General features: G+C 40.9%; 1 protein-coding gene across 1 annotated transcript in view; it reads right to left on the bottom strand.

The window, feature by feature from the left end:
• Window positions 1–17,281: 17,281 nt before the first annotated feature.
• LIN52 (lin-52 DREAM MuvB core complex component) overlaps window positions 17,282–19,324 on the bottom strand; it is a 38,463-nt gene continuing 36,420 nt past the window's right edge. The window contains 1 exon segment of the mRNA XM_088529376.1: window positions 17,282–17,559. Coding sequence (XP_088385502.1) covers window positions 17,504–17,559 — 56 coding nt within the window. The 3' untranslated portion in view covers window positions 17,282–17,503.

The raw sequence follows: 19,324 nt of genomic DNA, 5'->3' as shown, positions 1-19,324 counted from the left end.
CTCCTGTGTCTGTCTTTTTCAGGAGAAGGTGTCCATAATTTAAGTTGTATTTGAGAAGAGAACACCCCAGCAACTTTTATTATGACATTTATCACTTATAACCAGGGAGAGAAATTATTTGGAGGAGCCCAGGAAGGTAGTTTCTTCTTTCCCGCTCTAGATCCATTGTTGAAATTGGCTAAACCTCAGTCATTTCTCATCTTGACTATTACAAGGCTGTTTCCTGCTAGTGTAAACATAAAGACTATGTGTGGGTGCAACAATATTAAGCGTTAGATATAGGACTGAGCTGCCTAGCAATTCATTTCTTCATCTTTTCTGTATTAGCACAGACTGCATCATTAGCATGTCCAAGTACCATAAACAATGCATTTACTCATACACATTTTCTATAAGATTACTTAATGTTATCATCAATTTACAGAGGAAACACTAGGATCCAGGTAGGGTAATTATTTATCCAAATTTAACTTACCATGCATTTTCTGAGTTTTAATTGACTGAACATCTAGATCTCTCTCACTATATAGAGCCTCACCCACCAAGCACCACATGCAAAGTTGGTTGTCTTTCTGAAGAAGAAATATATTGAGGGGATTAGGAAAATCTCCTTTTGATACAGAATATGATTTGTGTGGATTTCCTTGTAATTCTTAGAACCCAGAAGTCCCACTCAGCTGAGTCAATAATTGATTTTATACATGAAGAAAAAACTGCTGTCTCTGGGCTTTGGGTAGGAAGCAACACAACTCCTTGATCCTGCCAAGTATTGTCATATTTGATCCATGCATCAGTGTAAGTGTAGGATCATTAATTTGGGAGGTGGTTCTTCAGAGCAATCCACACCATGACGGTATGTTGTGATTTCCGCTGCTGTGACAGCAGCTGAGGACATGGGTTATTGGCATACATTCATATGTACAGAATCTCGTTAAATTTAAACCTTCCTTTTCCTACCTAAATCTCCTTTTCCTACCAAGTCTGCGGAAGATGGAAAGGAAACAATCGAGAAAGTCACCAGTACTCAGAAAAGTATATGGCAGGCTGTTTCATAGTAGTAGAAGTATTTCCTATTCAAAAGACACAGAAGTTTTATAAATAAGTTAAAAGAATGAGAATAGTTGCTGAGATGAAAGACAGTTTTTTTTTTTTTTTTAAGGATTAGAATTTTTAGCTCTACATCCGAAGGAGTATTTCAAGGGAACGCTTTCTGCAACTCTTTTACTTGTGGAAGAAAAAATATCATTTTTGAAAAGCAATCCAGGCTTTCAGGGCGTCGGACAATTTTAGAAGGTTTCTATATTTGAAGGGAGTGGCATATTTGTACTTTTCGTTGTTACCTCAGTAGTTGCAGGGAGGCAGCTTCTCTTCATGCTCATGCCAGTGTAAAATACTGTGTCAGTCATTACAAAGCTTCTGGTTGTTGCAGGCACTGGTGTTGCCTTGATGAGACCTGTGCTACAATGAGGATTGGTGACATGGTTTGCTCTCTATAGGACATACTATTGCTTTCTTTTTGTGTGTAGTTCTGGCCATTTCAGAAAGGAAGGCATTTGATCTAGGATACCAAGATTCTCTTGGATCTTCATGCGCTCTTTCCTGATTTGGTAGATAAGATTCCCCACTCAGCTTAAATATCCCTGAAGCCTGTGTACAGCCGTAGATGCCTACTTAATAACTAAATCTGTGGCTGAAATTGTCTGAAACTATTCACAGCAGCATATAACTACTGACTTTTTAAAAGGTAAGCTGATGATTTGCCAATACCTGCATTTAACTTTGATAACCCTATGGCCCGAGATAATATAACAGGTCAAAAGGACTCCTCAGAGTCTGAGGAATACCAATGTGAGGAGACAGGGCTTATTAGGCCTAAGCTTTCTGAAATGTTCCCATGTTTTCTTCTTATGTAAGAATTTATTTGGTAGCATATGAAAGGAATAGCCACCAAAAATAATCTCTTTTCATTGATTCTAGTTGTAGAAGACTTTTTTTTTCCAGATACACAGGGTTTGTCTGAACTAGCACAAGTCTCTGATGCCACATTGATGAAACATTACTTTAAAATTCAGATCACAGCTACAGTGTGTGTATGTGCACCCATGTATGCTTGTGTGTGTTGGCACCTAATCTGCAGAGGCTGTAATGACAACTCTCCCAGATAAATGAGAAATCTGCTATTAGCCTTACTGAATTCTAGGTCAAACTGTGATAACTAGCTTCTAAAACTGCCACAAATACCTTTCTTTAGGCCATGGTTACAGCAATCAGACCAACTGCACGGTTCTTAAATCCAAAGAAAAGCATTTTTCAAGGGCTGCTTGCACAAGTCAAATAGTTTCCAATTACCAGAAAAACACTGCTTATTTGAAGGATAAATGAGACATCAGGAACAAATTTCTATCCTTCCATCCCAACTGTACTGCATAACACACCAATTACTGATATGTGCGCTAAACTTAATGTGCCTGGGAAGCCTGTTATTTAGCAGAAAAGTTTACACAGGTATATAGACCTTTTATGTAATTTCAAATATATTTCATCTTGAAGAGCTTTAAGTAACTATTCTCTATCAATATCTGGATTTCAGAAGAGAAAGTACCTGATGGATTGTCCTGTTCAGGAGTAAGAGTGCTACTGTAATTATCCTGTTTGCAAGAAAAATATGAACATTTATCTCAGATTAGTAGAAGAAATGGCAAATTGTGAAATTTATCATTAGCCCAAACATATTTTTATTTTGCTAAATGTTGAATGACTGAAAAAAATCTGTGCTAATATTCTTCCCATTATTTCCTGTAGGGATTTTACATTAAAGTTTCTATAAAATGCTGGAATTTTTCAAGACATTTGACCCAAATAAGACTGAACAATCTTATTCTTACATATTCAGCATTTTAGTATTTTCAGTAGGAGGGAATTTAAAGCAAACAGTTTACTTCTTGTGGAAAAATAAAGAAGTTTTCTGAACAGCTACCTTACATGAGGCTGTTTAAGCTCACACTCACTGGTGCTGACCTGCTGCAAACTTTCTTCAATTAAAATGAATGATTCCAGAAGGGAATTCATATAGAATTTGTTTAAAGGTGCTGCAAGACCTGCCAAATATAGTTTACAAACCAGAAGTGCCAAAGACAAACCTTTCTTTTTAGATCAACAAGACACCAGGTGGACTAGTCTTTTAGGCTCCCAAGAGTGGCTATTTTGGAATGAGTAAGTCATGATATTACCAAGTTAGTTTCCTCTTCCAGTGATTCACCTCTCTGTGCATCCTAGCAAGGATCACAAGATCAGGACAAAGGGGGACTTTTGGTAAATGTGGGATTGACATGTATCAAATTTGTCTGACAACAGAAGTCAGTCTCAAGCAGTAGCAGTGAAAGATTTGCCCATGCCCAAACCCTTGACTAAAGCACTGACGGTGCCTACTGCAGATCTGGACAAATGACCTGGAGGAAAGTAGTAAAGGGGACATCTAACTCCAAATAATTATCCGCATGTTGATCCAAATAAAGATATTTGGAAGTTGTGAATCAGACACTGGAATGCAGATGCTTAGACATCAGATGTGTACCTCTTTGAAGTACAGATTTTTTTTGACTTTGGTAGAAGTCAGTTGAGATTTAGAACCAATTTAACACATGTCTTCCTAGAATTTACAGGGATTATTTATTTTTGGTATTAACGCCATAACTGACCTCCAACCCTACACTTAGAATTAATTTACTGATTATTAATTATTTCATTCTGATCTGATAGGGTCCTTTTTCATATCCTACCTTAAGAGTACTCATATCTTACACATACACAAAAAATATGTATCTTGTATATTATTTTTATTTCATTTTACACATAAAAATGTATATACATTACACAAAAAAATGTGTAAAACTTATCTCCCAGTTCTTCTTCATTAGGCAATAACATTTGCCCAGAATGAATATTATCAGAAAATATATATATAAAAAAAGACTGGATTAATTTAAGAAGCTGATGTCTACATATTTGTTTCAGGATGGGACTTGTGACGACAAGCCATCTATTCACCCACTGTAAGGAAAATGGCATATGTACCTTTCTTACTGTGGACAATCATGAAAACTGGGCAGCTGCCTGGGGATTATGTGCGGTTGATCTGAAAGGGCAAATTTAGTGTCCTTGGGAATATCTATTGGCAGTAAAATAATAAAAAAATGGAGAAAAAATCACTAGCTATCTAGATAAGGAAATAATTATCAGCAGTAGGGATTTAAAAAAGAACAAATTTTGCTGCAGAAACCTGATTGCTTTTTTAATAGAATTATAAAATTAGTGGATGATGGGAACATGATGGATTTGATACATTTGGATTCCAGATTTGATACATAAATCCTACTAAAAATTAATTCAAATTGGCTTGGTTACACCACCAAATGGAATGAAAAATTGGCTGGAGACCCAAAAATAAAGGATAATGATGCATAAAAGGCAACGTGCTGGAGGGAGAGGTCTCACAGTGACAGAGATCAGTGTTTAGTTCTGACCTATCCAACACCTTCTACCATTGCAACTTCCATTTGGGAAGGAGGCCATTTTGTTAAGAAAGCAAAATGCACAGGGACATGTGGGACACATCACAGGCGATAGGGAATGCATAAAATGAGAGCCCAGTTGTAAAAATTCAAGTATTACCTAAACCACAACACCCATTGATAGAGAGGTGCCTAGACAACACTATAAGAATCACTTCAGCCAGTGAGGTCGGAACTGCAATTCATCTCCATACACAGTGACCACCAGCCCTTTAGAGTATTTATTTTCCACATATACTGCATACACTGCCAAAGAGGCCTTGGACATGTTTTGTGAGTGTACTACAGCTCCCATGATGATGGTAGCAATGCAGGCCCTAGAGAAAAGGCACCACATTTTCATTTTACTGCCATGCTGAGTGATTCACAGCAGAACTGGAGTCCATAGTTAGGCAACTCTTGGAGTATCTCCTGTTTTCATGCTAGAACTATAAAATTCAAGCAAGAGATTTTCTAACTGATGCAGACACTCATAGTGAGGTTAGTCTGATTTTTTTTTTAAAAAGGTAAAACCGGGAAATAAAATAGCAATAAAGCAAATTAAGTTCATAAAAATAGGTATGACTTCCCACTTCCTTACTTTACACCTTCTCTACCACTGACTCCATTCAAAATTTCACCTATTCACCATTTTAACTTGCCCTACACCCACGTATGTTTAGGGGAGCCCTGACAATCTTGCAGCACGCATCCATTAAAAAAAAATAAAAAGAGGCTTCACTGACTCATTCCCTTTCTGCTTTTCCTTGGTAGAAAAGCAGTATCTTTTCCTATTCGCTCCCCTTCTTTTCTCTTTCCAGTGTTTTTCACCTAAAACTTCATTTCCAATAGTATGGAAGTACTACTACTATTTCCAATAGTAGTTCCTCTTTTGCCCTCTCTCCAGTCTCCTGCCCCTCTCATTGGCCTCCAAACGACACTTTCTTATCTCTGCTGGTTCCTCTTTTCCTCGTGTTTTGAGTCTCCTGCATGTTTTTTAGTTTTTCTCACTCTCTCTCACAGATTTCCATATCAACCCGTTTCCACAACTTCTTCCTACCACAATAGCCTGCTACAATGTTTTGATACTCATTAGTTATTTGTTATAACTGTTACTCCATCACTTTATACTAGTTTGGTGGGTTAGTATTTATTGTAGCAAGCTTTTCCTTTTCAGAAATTATTGATGTAAATGAGAGAAGAGACCTCTTTTGCTAGGGCAAATAATATTAGTTCCTTGCAGTACTGCAGTGATCATTTTGATAATGCTTCCTGATAATGCTGTCAGGATCAGACCCGCAGTAACTATAGCATGAGAGCAAAAGCAAAGATTTCAACATTGCAGAATTAGGAAAATTACGTTTTAAGAAGGGCTTCATTTTTCCTTCCCTGCTCAGTTGCCAAGTATTTGGGCTGAGGAAGTGCAGAGTGATATGAAATCTGGAAAGCAGCACTTACATCCTCTTTGCATTGGTATAAAAGGCTCTGGAAAATGGGTAAGGGTCATAACAAGCAGCCTAACATCAGTGGAAATGTTACCAGTAGTATTAGGATCTCTAATATTCATAGCTCCCCTAAATGCATGTGTACAATGCGCATACTGCAGCAGTTAATAGCACTGTGAAAAAGCTTCATTTTTAGTGCTCTGTTTTTAAATTCTCAATCTCTAACACCCCATTAAGGTGATTTTTTTTTAGAAAATTTAATTCTCTGAATAGCTCTTTCGGTCTTTAAAAAAAAAGATGAAAATGTCTAGCATCGCACTGTAATTTATTATTATTTAAATTACTTATGCCTGTCTGTTGCTCAGGTGCTTGCATTTTTTTTTTAAGCTACATCTATTTAATTAAATAACAAGGCAGACAGCAAGCAGTAGAGGGCAACTTGATTTGGGTTAAGAATTTCCAAGGATTGAACAGTGTTCCAATCCAGTGTTTCCAACCAGTTTCTTTGCATCTTGGTGGCTCTTTTTCTCCTCCTACTCTATTACTGCCTCATCTACTCATAAGCACTTGAGGAAAGAGACTTTCCCCTAATATGCGTTTATATGATTCAGGGTACAATAATTTGATATCTTCTGAGGCAGACCTTAATGACCTTAAATGCAACTGAAAACTCAGACTACTGAAGAGATTTCCTCCAGTGCCATGCCAGACCACGGGTCAGCTACTGCACAATTAGTAAATATTATATAAATGCTACAAGGTTTTAACGAGGAACATCAGAAACTATCAAACCCTTTATATTTATCTGCACTCTGCCTATTTACAACCTATCTACATTATTATTGAATGCTGATAATCTGTACAGAGGATGTTCTTCACCAGAATGTCCTAAGTAAGATGACGCAAAAGCAACATATTTTATACTCAGTCCATCCTGCCCTGTGTTTTGGAAGTCAGAAATTTAGCATTTTATTATTTACACAACATGACGACAGGACAATAGACTAGAGTGATAAGAGCAAGAGCCCTCATAGGTCCTAGGCAAACCAAACCAAGGTCAAGTGCAAAACCCAGAAATAGGCCTTTCTGGAGTCTTTTCTCCTGGTGGCCTAGTCTTTTGAGGCAGGCATGATGCTGAAAATGTCATGTACCCTTACTCAGGGAGGCTATTCTCTTCCAGAGCTGCTAGAGCACGAAGATGGAGGTGGCTGTGATGGTCTTCAGTTTTCTGAAATATCTGGGAACCTAGGAATGAAATCCATCCTTGCTGTCCACCTCCAAGGTTCAAAGTAAGAGTATTTCTTACTCTTCGAAAATTGCATTACATATACGTTCTGTTTGAATATTTGAAAGCAGTGGTGATCTGGGATTCATTGAGCACCTGCTGGAGAACTTCAGGTCAGATGAAGTAATTACACTCAAATTAAATTCCCTGTCTCTTTCTATCTGTGAGGCAGTATAAAGGCTGCCATTCTCACTGAGGTAAGCCAGATGCAGTAATGGCCTTCTTTCTACTCTCTGGGTTTTAGTAAGAGGATTCTTCTGGAATAAACCTCTTCACAGAAAAGATACTACTCAAGCCCTCCTGGGAGATCAGTCCCTGCATCAGGGCTCAAGATTCAAGTGGTCTGAGCAGCCACTAAGAAATAAGCCACAGCTAAAAGTGAAGAGAAAGTGGAAGGCTTTTAGAGTGCTGCAGGACTGTGACACAGACAGAGTATGTATTGCCCCAAGGAAAGGATCCTTGCGGGGTTCAGAGGTACTGGAGATAAAAGAAAGAAAATGAAGGCACAAACCTCAGAGCAGATGTCAAGCTCCTTCCCAGATGATGGGACACTATTGTTGGAGCCTTGGAAAGACACAGATAACTTTCTCGATGGGACAGCCGTAAGACTGAGGACCCTTGTAGGTTTAAAACTTGACAAAATACTTTTGAAAACAGTACTCAAATATACAGAAAGGGACAGAATAGCGAGAAAAATGTCAAAGACAAAGGGCCCATGCTTTGAACATACTGCTCTTCTGAAGTCTGAGGGAGTGAAGGACAATTGGGATAATTGGGACAAAGGAGGAAAGGGGGAAGGGCAACTATCTCCCATACTTCTGTTTAGGGGCAGTTTTCAAACCTCGATGGATTTCTTCTGAAGTACAAAGGACTGTTCAGGTTCTTCTTGCAGGAAGAGATGTTGTCTCCTGATTCCTTGCAGAAATTGCTGTAAGAATAGAAAGTTTTACGTGAGATTCAGAACACCTCAAATCCTTCCATTTTTTCACAAAACAATTTTTAACAATCCCTTTTCCACTTCTTCCAAACCTGACTTCCCTCCACGCTGCTGACTCCACATAGCCCATAGCAGAACATGATCTTTCAGGACAGGTCATATCATCATCTATTTGGAGCTTCACCAGAGGCACAGGTATTAGTACACTTTCTGGTTGCTCTGAAATTAGTAAGAGAAGAGATAGTAAGAGAAAATTGTAATCTGAGCTTATTGAACAGAATACTTCCCTGACTTCTTAGTCAGAAGAGTAACACTGCCACTTCTCCAGCAGAAGGTGATGTGGAAGAAATGTTGAGAGAAGAAAGAAATGTGTCCTGGCCGTCACAGAAGTCTGCAGACCTGCTGGCAAGGGCATAACTGCAGGGGACAGATGGGCAGGGTTCAGCATCTGCTGCAAGAAAAACTAATTAAAGAAAAACCAAGGAAAAATGCTTCTCCTGGCCACATAGTTTCTATCCAGAGAATTAAAGACCATCATAGAACAAAAATGGTTGAAAGAGGACAAGTACATTGTTAAAAGAGAGAAAGAAAATTGGAGTTTTATGACAACATAACAACTATTTTACTCTACCTAGCCTAAATACACTGACTAATGCATATTTCAAAGGACCATCATATCCCAAATCAGGCGTGATCACTGATATATTCCAGTATCTTTTCAACCATCAAGCAGCAATTACTTGTGAAATCACTATGTTGCTTTATAAAAAGACCAAGGCATTAACAAAGGTATGTGTGTGTACAATAGATTAAAAATATTCACTGCCACTGATCCTCCTTAACACACTGTTCTTCCATTCTGCTGAGGCTGTCTCAGGTGTTATGATGCTACTGACCTGCTCTGGCTCCATTTTTTTGTCTTCTGTTTCTCCAGTATCGCTCTTTACTTTCACTGTACCAGGTTTAGGCTTATGGCATAGAAATGCACATATGTTTTGTTACTCTTTCCTATCTCTTATCACCATCATCTTCACCTGCCTTATGTGAAATTTTGTCTAGCTGAAGGTCTCAAACAGAGCTGCTTTTCTGGGGCAAAAATCCTGATATATAGAACTGTCTTGCTTCTCACTGTATGCTCTAAGTGTGATGACTTGGAGAAGGTAAGAATTTCTTCGCAGCATCTAAAGGCCCCTACAATTCCTCAGTTTTCTTCATGTTGCTCGCTTCCCACCTCGACAGCGCAGAAGACACTTTGCAGTGTACTTGAATGTGTAGGGGGAAGGGATTGCTGGAGCTCAACCAGCTTCTTCTGCAGTGCTACATCTTCTCAGTCTCTTTGCTGACCATTTTAGTCATTTAGTGGTTCTTTTGCCCTTTTGGATGTCTGATGGACTTTGTCAAAAGTAAACCCACTTCCCCTCATACATACAAGTGTTTTCCTCACTTGCCAGAGAGATGGTTGGGGTTTTGGAAGCACCAGCTGCAGCTGCTGGGACTGCTGGTTGGAGAAACATTTGCCTCCTGAGCCCGTTAATTAGCACAGTAACGGTAACTGTGCTCCATTAGCCAACCCATGTGGTCGAATCCCTTCCCCGTCCACCAACCTTTCCCTTAATGAGAGCTGGAAGGGGGACACTCACAAAACACTGCCTCAGAATAATATTCGGCTTTGTCCACGCCGGTAACAAGAGCTGACAGGATCACTACGTCCATTTCTCTTCTAATTAGCACACTTCCAGCTCGGCCTGAGCCAGCAGCCAGAGAAAAGCGATCGGACAACCGTACCGAATCACAAACACAAAGAGGTCCATTCCCCATAATTAGGTGAGACAATTCCTCAGTCTTTTCTCGGCTGGAGCTTGCCGGTAAGACTCTCGCTGTTTTGGTAAGTCCCAGCAACACAAGTTACACGTCTCCCCAGGACACTAATAAGCCCCTAATTGTCTTCCGCTTCACACGGCTCTTACCATAGGTCTGACTTGGGGGAATTCTTCTAACAAGCGGCGGCCAGCGCTCCCCACGCCACAAGCGGCAACGGGAGCAGCTTCTCGGGCCGTTAGATGAGAAAGGGAAAGTGGAGGAACAGTAAGAAAAGCAGCTCGGGCTCTGGGGCCTAGCTCTGCAGAGCAGGGCTGGCGGGAACAGGTCCGGTTGTTCGGCATCAAAGACCGTCTTCACCCTATCTCCAGGGCCCACCTGTGCACACGCTCTCCCTCCTACCCTAATTGCTGACCTGTCTTCTCCTTCCCAGTCACTAACAGCACATGCATGTCCCGTGCTTCCACCCAGAAACAACAAACATTTACTTTTATGTCATTCCAAAGAAAAGAGTAGTGGGTTTGTTTTGCAGGTGTGGAAGGGGCAACATTGAATAAAGAGAATATTGGGTAAAGGTGTTTTTGACTTCAGTCTCCACTAAGACTCACTTGGTTCTTGGGTGTCCTTTACTTGAAATGTAGGCCAGAGACCTGGCATGTGCTTTTCTCCACTGAGGAAATATTGTCGGCCTATATCGAAGTTCAGACTTATAAAGAGCACATATATAAGTGACAGCCTGTCAGTTCTCATGGAAGGGAATGCTTATCACAGGACAGATTTCTAAAGAGGTTCACAAGATGACTGAGAACACAAGATTTTCCAACAGGAGAAGGCAAGAGAAGAATAAGTGATCTGAGTTCAAAGTCCTTGATCAGGACACAATTGAGGAAGGACTCATACTCCCACTTTCAACCCCATGCTTGTTTAAGAAACCATCATCAAGAAAATATAATTCAGGAAAATGATTTTCTAGAAGAAAATGGTTTTTGACAATGCGCTCATTTTGAGCAAAATACTTCAACTGATTGTATTAAGGACACTCCACACCTGCTGATCCCTTTGACTTCAGTGCAGTTGATTACATACTGATCACTTTTGAAAATCAGGCCAAGAAGTCTTGCCAAAAGTATTTATAACCCCTGGCTCTGTATCGTACCATCTGACTTCTGAGTGCTAGGCAGGTCCAAAACATACAGAGTGCAAGAAAGAGTGGGTGATTTGCTAGAAAAGCAATTTAGGATAATTGATATGCAATATATAAACAAATCAATGAAAACCAGAATGACTAATAACAGTTACAGGAAGAGGAAAACCAAATAAAGGCCACTGAACCAGGAGACCTCAGTATCTAACCTACTTAGGTATCTTTGCTGGTCTATCCCTCTTTTTCATTTAAATTCTGAGCCCTCTTCTTGACTTCTGTTCATAACCTATTGCATTTTGGACTATAGTGGTAATTGGCAAACAGCAAATTTCTAATGCTTTGGAATTAGCTTTAAGCTTCTGTGATTACCAGAAATGTTGTTAGATGAGCCTGGCATTTGTGGGAGGGGAATCCTCCCTGGCATCCAAGTGCCTTGAAGCACAAAATTTAATTACCCTATGTTATTACACACCTACTCATCAGCTATTGGTCACAGAGACAGCCTTTCAAGTGATACAGAATCAAGTCAAGTACTTTTTCCCCCCAGAGATCTGGTCAATAAATAAGGTCCAAGGTCATTCTTATTACCCATTTTTTCTACTAGCAATTAAGTAAGCGCTTTCAAGCTCACCCCACTTCCTCTTTTCTGTTCCTTACTGAGGTGTCTGTAACAGAGACAGGCAGGGAGCGTTCTGGCTTCACTGGTCACTGATCTGTATTATGGGAATCAGCAGGCAGGCCAGAGGTCAACCACACAAACCCAAAAAGAAAACGCCTATTCTGCACAAGCATCAGCTGCCTCGAGTCAGTCATTCTGCTCAAAGGGACATGATTGAAAAGGTCAAGTCTAAGTATCAGCAGTTTCAGTGGATGATAGAGTCAAAACGCGAAGAGATCCCTCCATACTGAAAATTCTAGTGCAATGTAAGTCATCGTGGCACATACTGCATGTGGAGTTTGGATTATGCTTTTCGAAAGCTGGATCAACCCATACCTTTCTGGGAGTTTCAAACGTCTTCATATGGACTTCAAATGATCATCATTATTCTCCATTTCACATTTTTGCCTTTCACCTCATCCACCTTGAACTAAACACAATGATACAGGGATAGGATTGGAAAGATAATACATCTCTAAAATTGTTTTGATTTCAAGAACTACAATATCACATAAAACCAAAAGGCTCCAGCTTTTTTTTTTTCCCCTTATTTTAGGTTCATCTTTTATCACAATGAAATTCTAGTTCTTGAAAGTCAGCAGGGGTACCTAAGTAGCTAAGATACCAGAAGAGTCTTTTGGCCTGATAGATAGTCGCTGCAAAGTTCTGGATGACCTAAGATAAAAAAATGCTGAAATACCAAATGCGGTTTGCAGTGACCATGAGTTGGTGGAGTTCAGGATCCAACGAGAAGGAGGCAGGGCTGTAAGTAGCCTTGCAACAATGGACTTCAGGAGGGCCAACTTTAGCCTTTTCAAAGACCTCCTTGGAAGAATTCCATGGGCTAGAGCTCTGGAAGGAAGAGGGACCCAAGAGAGCTGGTTAGTTTTCAAGCGGCACTTCCTCCACGCCCAGCAGCAGTGCATCCCTGTGCGTACGAAGTCAGGCAGAGGGGGCAGGAGACCTGCGTGGATGAGCAGGGAGCTTGTGGCAATGCTCAAGCAGAAGGCGGCGGTATACAGAATGTGGAAAAAAGGACAGGTCCCCTGGGAGAAATACAGGAACATAGTCAGGGAATGCAGAGATGCGACAAGGAAAGCTAAGGCGCGGTTGGAACGCAATCTGGCAAGGGACATTGAAAATAACAAGAAAAAGTTCTTCAAATACATTAACAGCAAGAGGAAGATCAGTGAAAATGTGGGTCCGCTGGCGGACGAGATGGGCACCCTGATTACAAATAACACAGAAAAAGCAGAGTTGCTCAATGCCTTCTTTGCTTCGGTGTTTACCAAGGGCAGCCCTTTAGAGCCCCAGGGACAAGAGAAGAAGCCTGGAGAGAGAAGACTTTCCCTGGGTAGAGGAAGATTGGGTCAGAGAGCATCTAAGGAAACTTGGTACCCACAAATCCATGGGCCCTGATGGGGCGCACCCCAGAGTGCTGCGTGAGCTGGCAGAGGTCATAGCTAAGCTGCTCTCCATCATCTTGGAAAGATCCTGGAGAACGGGGGAGGTGCCGGAGGACCGGAAGAAGGCCAATGTCACACCAGTCTTCAAAAAAGGCAAGAAGGAGGACCCAGGCAACTACAGGCCAGTGAGCCTCACCTCCATCCCCGGAAAGGTGATGGAACGGCTCATACTGGCTGTTGTCTCCGGGCACATGGAGGACAAGAAGGTGCTCAAGAGTAGTCAGCATGGATTCACCAAGGGGAAATCTTGCTCGACTAACCTGATAGCCTTCTATGATGGAATGACCAGCTGGATAGATGAGGGGAGAGCAGTGGATGTCGTCTATCTCGACTTCACCGAGGCTTTTGACACTGTCGCTCACAACATCCTCCTTGGCAAGCTCCAGAAGTATAGGATAGATGAGTGCACAGTGAGGTGAATTAGGAACTGGCTGGATGGCAGGGCCCAGAGAGTGGTGATCAGCGGTGCAGAGTCTAGTTGGAGGCCTGTAGCTAGCGGGGTCCCCCAGGGGTCAGTCCTCGGTCCAGTCCTGTTCAATTTATTCATCAATGACCTGGATGAAGGCACAGAGTGCTCCCTCAGCAAGTTTGCTGATGATGCCAAACTGGGAGGAGTAGCCGATACCCCAGAGGGCTGCGCTGCCATCCAGAGGGACCTGGACAGACTGGACAACTGGGCGGTGAAAAACCTCATGCAATTCAACAAGGCCAAATGCAAGGTCCTGCACCTGGGGAGGAATAACCTCAGACACCAGTACAGGTTAGAGACTGTCCTTCTGGAGAGCAGCTCTGCAGAGAGAGACCTGAGTGTCATGGTGGACAACAAGTTGACCACGAGGCAGCAGTATGCTCTTGTGGCCAAGAAGGCCAATGGGATCCTGGGGTGCATTAAGAAGAGCGTCTCCAGCAGGTCGAGGGAGGTGATCCTGCCCTTCTACTCAGCCCTGGTGAGGCCACATCTGGAGTATTGTGTCCAGTTCTGGGCTCCTCAGTACAAGAGGGACGTGGAGCTGCTGGAGAGAGTCCAGCGCAGGGCCGCAAGGATGATCAGGGTCTGGAACATCTGCCCTATGAGGAGAGGCTGAGGGAGCTGGGCCTGTTCAGCCTGGAGAAGAGAAGGCTGAGAGGGGATCTAATTGGTATACATAGGTACCTCAAGAGAGGCAGTGAGGAAGATGGTGCTGGCCTTTTTTCAGTGGTGGCCACCGACAGAACTAGAGGAAATGGCCACAAACTGAAGCACCAAAAGTTCCCCAGGAACTTAAGGAAAATTTTTTTAACAGTGAGGGTGACAGAGCACTGGAAGAGGCTGTCCAGAGAGGTTGTGGACATCTTCCAAACCCGCTTGGATGCAGTCCTGTGCCATGTGGTCTAGGTGACCCTGCGTGTGCAGGGGGGTTGGACTAGATGACCTTTAGAGGTCCCTTCCAACCTTAAGCATTCTATGATTCTATGAAATTTTGATCTCGCTATACTCTTCATTCCCATCATTTAATTTGTCAAAACTCATTGGTTGCTGTTTCCAAATACAGAAGATGATCACCAAAAGCCACCCAGATTCTCTCATCCTTCACAGATACTGCAGCTAGGGATGGACACCAGCAGAGAAAAAATGGTGTTTAACTGGGTGTGAAAACCATCGGTTCCACTTGGATACTGCCAACTGCTCACTCTTTGATAAGAATGGAGCATGCACAGACCCAAAACTGAGGAGGCAGTACACAGAGGAGCATCTTGTTATCCATCTTAAAAGTGAGAAGAGCCTGGAAGATTATTTTGTTGGTGGTTAAACCACAGCTTTATTATCTCAAGGCTATTTTAGAAATCCAGAATGTTCTGTGAGCTTTGTGTTTATTTTGAAAGCATAGAGCAGTAACAGAGATTACAATATTCTGGCTAACGCACAAATATATATATATATATTACTGCAAAAAATAGATCACGGACTCATCTCTACAGATGAGAAGTACAAAGCCAACAAAGATCACAACTGTAAAGCATGCACTACTTGCTGCCCTATAGATGGTAAATACTGCTGCATGTAGTAAAGGCATTAAAAATGTTACTATGAACTACTAAAGGCTTAAAATGCCTATTTACTATACATATCAGAAAATACACATATATTTCCAGATCAAACTTTGTTATCTTCCCCAACTTACTTCCTTTAGATCTCAGATTTCTCGATGTGTTGAATCTACAAACCTCTACAATACGCACAAAGTCACACTGGTAATACAGGCTATGTATCCCCATGTTATATATGCGAGTATTTACATTATAAATATGATATACAAACTTAATATTACATCCAGAACATATAATTTAATATTTAAAGCTACATCAACATCAATTTGCACCAACATGCAAGTTTCTCTCTCTCTCTCTGAATTACTAATTTTAGCCTCTCTATCTTCTCCCATGTCATCTCTCACTTAGTTCTGCAAAAATTGAAGTATGGAGGTAAATCCACTAAGTTTAAAAATCAGACTCCTGACATGCCAAAATATTCACTATTTGTATGCTTTCTTTCTGGAATTTGGGATTTAACTGCTTAAACTTAGTTAATAGGAGCTGTCCAAAATGAACCTCGTTCTGAGTGATAACATGCAACCACAGATTGCTGAAAGGCCACAAACACTTTTGTAAAAATCCAGAAGTCTATTTGATTAAAAATCTTTCCCTCCTTTTTGCCCACAGGCCTGTAAATAGTTTCCTCTCTCTGCAAAGACCAAAAATATACAATGCTCTAAGGATAAACTGTTAAAGATGCAGCCCAAGTACTACTCCAAGTCACTTCCTCTCTCGCATGTGATCGCAGTCTGGAAAATGACAAATTTTGAAAAGCTTGCATGCTAAAAATGACATTTCTGAATGGAGGGAATAACAAAAAAAACAAGGAAAAAAGCTGTTCTCTACCCCATGTTTCAATATTATGTTTTTATGCTAAAAAGAACCTATTTACTAATGCTTAAAACACTGTTTTTTTTTTTTTTTTTTTTTTTTTTTAAGAAAACAAGATTAAATGGGGGGGAAAAAAAGCTTATCTTGAATAAAGTATCTTAGCATTCTGCCTATTTCCTCTCAGGGATCAACATACAGAAGTGAATCACCAAGGGCAGGCTGGGGAAAGAGGAAGGCATTAAACTAGGATGAATAACGCCCAAAATTTTGTGCCAGAAGACACCAGCCACTAGAAAATTCTCCCTTCTAGAGTCTGTCTTTGTAGGTGAAGCAAATTTTGAGGTTGTTGTTTCCTAATATAACGGAAAACATTAAGGACACCTATTTTCAGAAGTGTAGCTTGTGTTTAACCAGATTTCCTTGCAGTGCAGCCAACAAGCTTGTTGTCATTTTCTGGTGTTCTCCCTAAACAAAAGCATTATTGTCTTTCACCTTTCTTTTATTTTTAACCTTCTTCTCTTCCTAGGTCCATAAATTTGGAAATTGAGATTGCAGGGGACTGAGTTTTTTTTTTTTTTTTTAAATGCCCTGGCCAAATAGCCTAGAGAGATATTTCCCATAATGATACACTCACACCTCTTAGGGGTGAATACTGAAGGTTCTCCTCTGAGATCTGCTTCTCTGAAGGCAGTGACTGGAGTCTAAAATATAGATGGCACTTGATTTCTGCACAAAAAGTTTGCGCTCCTGCAGAACCAAGACTTATACTATCAACCATTATATACCCTAAACTCTGCTCAATCTTTCAACATAGAAGTTGCATACAGGAAATCAATGCATCTAGGACAAAAGATGCACTAAAGGGTCAGTGCATCATGACACACACTGGTCCCCACCATAAAGGATCAGTTAGGTATTATGAACGGGGCAGGGGGACACTCAGGGCAATTCAGAGAGGACCCTGGGGCTGTTCACTTTGAACAGTGGATAAAAAAAGAAAGTTTAAAAAAAATGGCAGGTAACTTCGTCACAGGACATCAGGGCTGAGTCTTCCTGTTGGATATCTTACAGTCAGATAAAGGCTGAATTTCAATGGAATTTGTAGCATTCCTTGTGATCTGCATTTGGAATGTTTCTCCCCAGGTATGAGACAAGCTGTGGAAGCAACAGAGACATTTGCTTCTGAAGATGTAAAGCAAGAGATTTGTTCTTCTCCTTAGAAGTTCTGGGTTCATCTGGATCCACAGCACAAAACGACTCAGCTGGGATATTTTTGTCCAAATTCCAGAGCAGCAGCTACTTCTTGGGTTTTTCTAGGATGTTGAGGAATTTCCCTCGAGTCATTTCTCTAGCTGAAATCACAAGGGAAGAAAAAAATGATTAAAACAAAAAGCCAGAAAGAATTGATCATTTGCAGTATTTAAATGGGATAAGCAATACATTTAGATATGTACTTATACTAATAGTAAAGATTCTTTTTAAGAATAAATAAAACTGCACTCTGGCTTCAATTCCTGACAATCTAGAAATGCAGGCAAGGCCTGGAATCTCCAAAACTTGGCAATAATTCCTACAGACTGTCTCACTGCATACACTCTACACTTTCTATTCCCACTGCATTATGCTCTTGCAGCATCTCCTTTTCTGCCTTCATACCATCCATCTCTGAAGGGTGTAATCCAGATCACCATCACTCTATCTCCGAACAATTGTTCCTGGATGTTATAATCCGTCAGAGATTATGGAACTCTGTCTTTCTCCATTTCAGGATTATTGGTCCCTGGATGCTATGATCTTCAACAGAAATTAGACAGCATTTTCTCTCTCTCTGCAGTGTCAGTCCCCAGATACTGTAATATAATGGGGTTTATATTCCCTCAGTGCAGTTCATCTGTGGATGGTGTAATAAAGTAAAGTTTATAGAGCTTTGGTCTTATCTCTCTCTGCACTGTCAGTCCTTCAGTGTTTAATACAGCAAGGCAAGGTTTATAAGTCTCTCCCTCACTCTTGGCACCATCAATCTCTGGTAGCTGTATTGCAACAGGGTTTACACAGCCACTTTTCTGCACAGGACAGTTCTGACTTGTGAGCCCATAAGCTCACAAGATGGCAGAGCAGCCCTAATACTATTTTTGTCTCACAGTAACAACAAACTGCATCAAAGACAGTATGATTAGTGATCAAGTCCTGGAGGGAAGGCAATCTTCCCCCTGGTCTTTCCCTTCATTTCTTTTAAATAAAGGTGTGAGTTGTGTGCTGGAGTGGCAGATGACAAAACATGAAGGTTTTTATCTGTAGAATTGATGCAAGTGTACATGCTCCCTCCACAAAACCTAGACACACTCTGGAAGGAGGAAACTGGAGTTCATCTTCTGGTTTATCATTCAATTCCAGACTCTCCTGACCGAGAAGAGCAACAGAAATAACAAATAGTATAAAAACTACACTTGAGTTTGCTATCGCGTTTTCTTTCCACATTACTGGATATCCAGTAATTTATATTCTGCTTATAATACTCAATATTCACCCCCTGGTAAAAATATTTTGATATGCTCGACTTGACCTACTAGCAGGTTTCCTACAGCCTCACATTCTTTAAAAGTTATTTCATCTAACTTATTGCATTTACCCCAAATTGAACCATGCAGCATCAGAATCAACAGGATCCCTTTAAAATAGTAATTATTGTTATTACAAACTTTTCAGTACGCATTGATATTCTTAGATTTCTAAGCCTGCAGTGAGTGTTGGCTCCTGGCTGGCTGCAGGGGCAAGCACAGCACTGCACTGCTCACCCGCTTTGTGTCTCCAGCTACGAGCTACATCAGCTGGGATTCATTCCCAATTTTGCTTCTGGTTCACAGCGTGAACAACCAGGGAAGTCGTTGACTTGCTTGTACCTCTACTGCTCCACCTCCAAGGCAGCTTATATCTTTAAGCACTGCTAAAGCAATGTGCAGGCAGAAGGGGCTGCAGAAGGGCAGAGTGCGGACTTATTTTGCCAGGAACTAAACTGTTATGCATAAATAACATTATTAAATAAAAATGCAAGTTTCTATAAGTTTCGGTTAGAAACAAATTTCTCAAGGAGTTTCTTGACATCTCCCTGCCTTTGAC

Source organism: Tinamus guttatus, unplaced genomic scaffold (genome assembly GCF_059628265.1).
Source record: "Tinamus guttatus ecotype Peru unplaced genomic scaffold, ASM5962826v1 Tinamus_guttatus_pri_ptg000327l, whole genome shotgun sequence".
NCBI classification, from domain to species: Eukaryota; Metazoa; Chordata; class Aves; order Tinamiformes; family Tinamidae; genus Tinamus; species Tinamus guttatus.
Note: the sequence above shows the minus strand (reverse complement) of the source record. Positions and strands in the feature narration are given on the sequence as shown.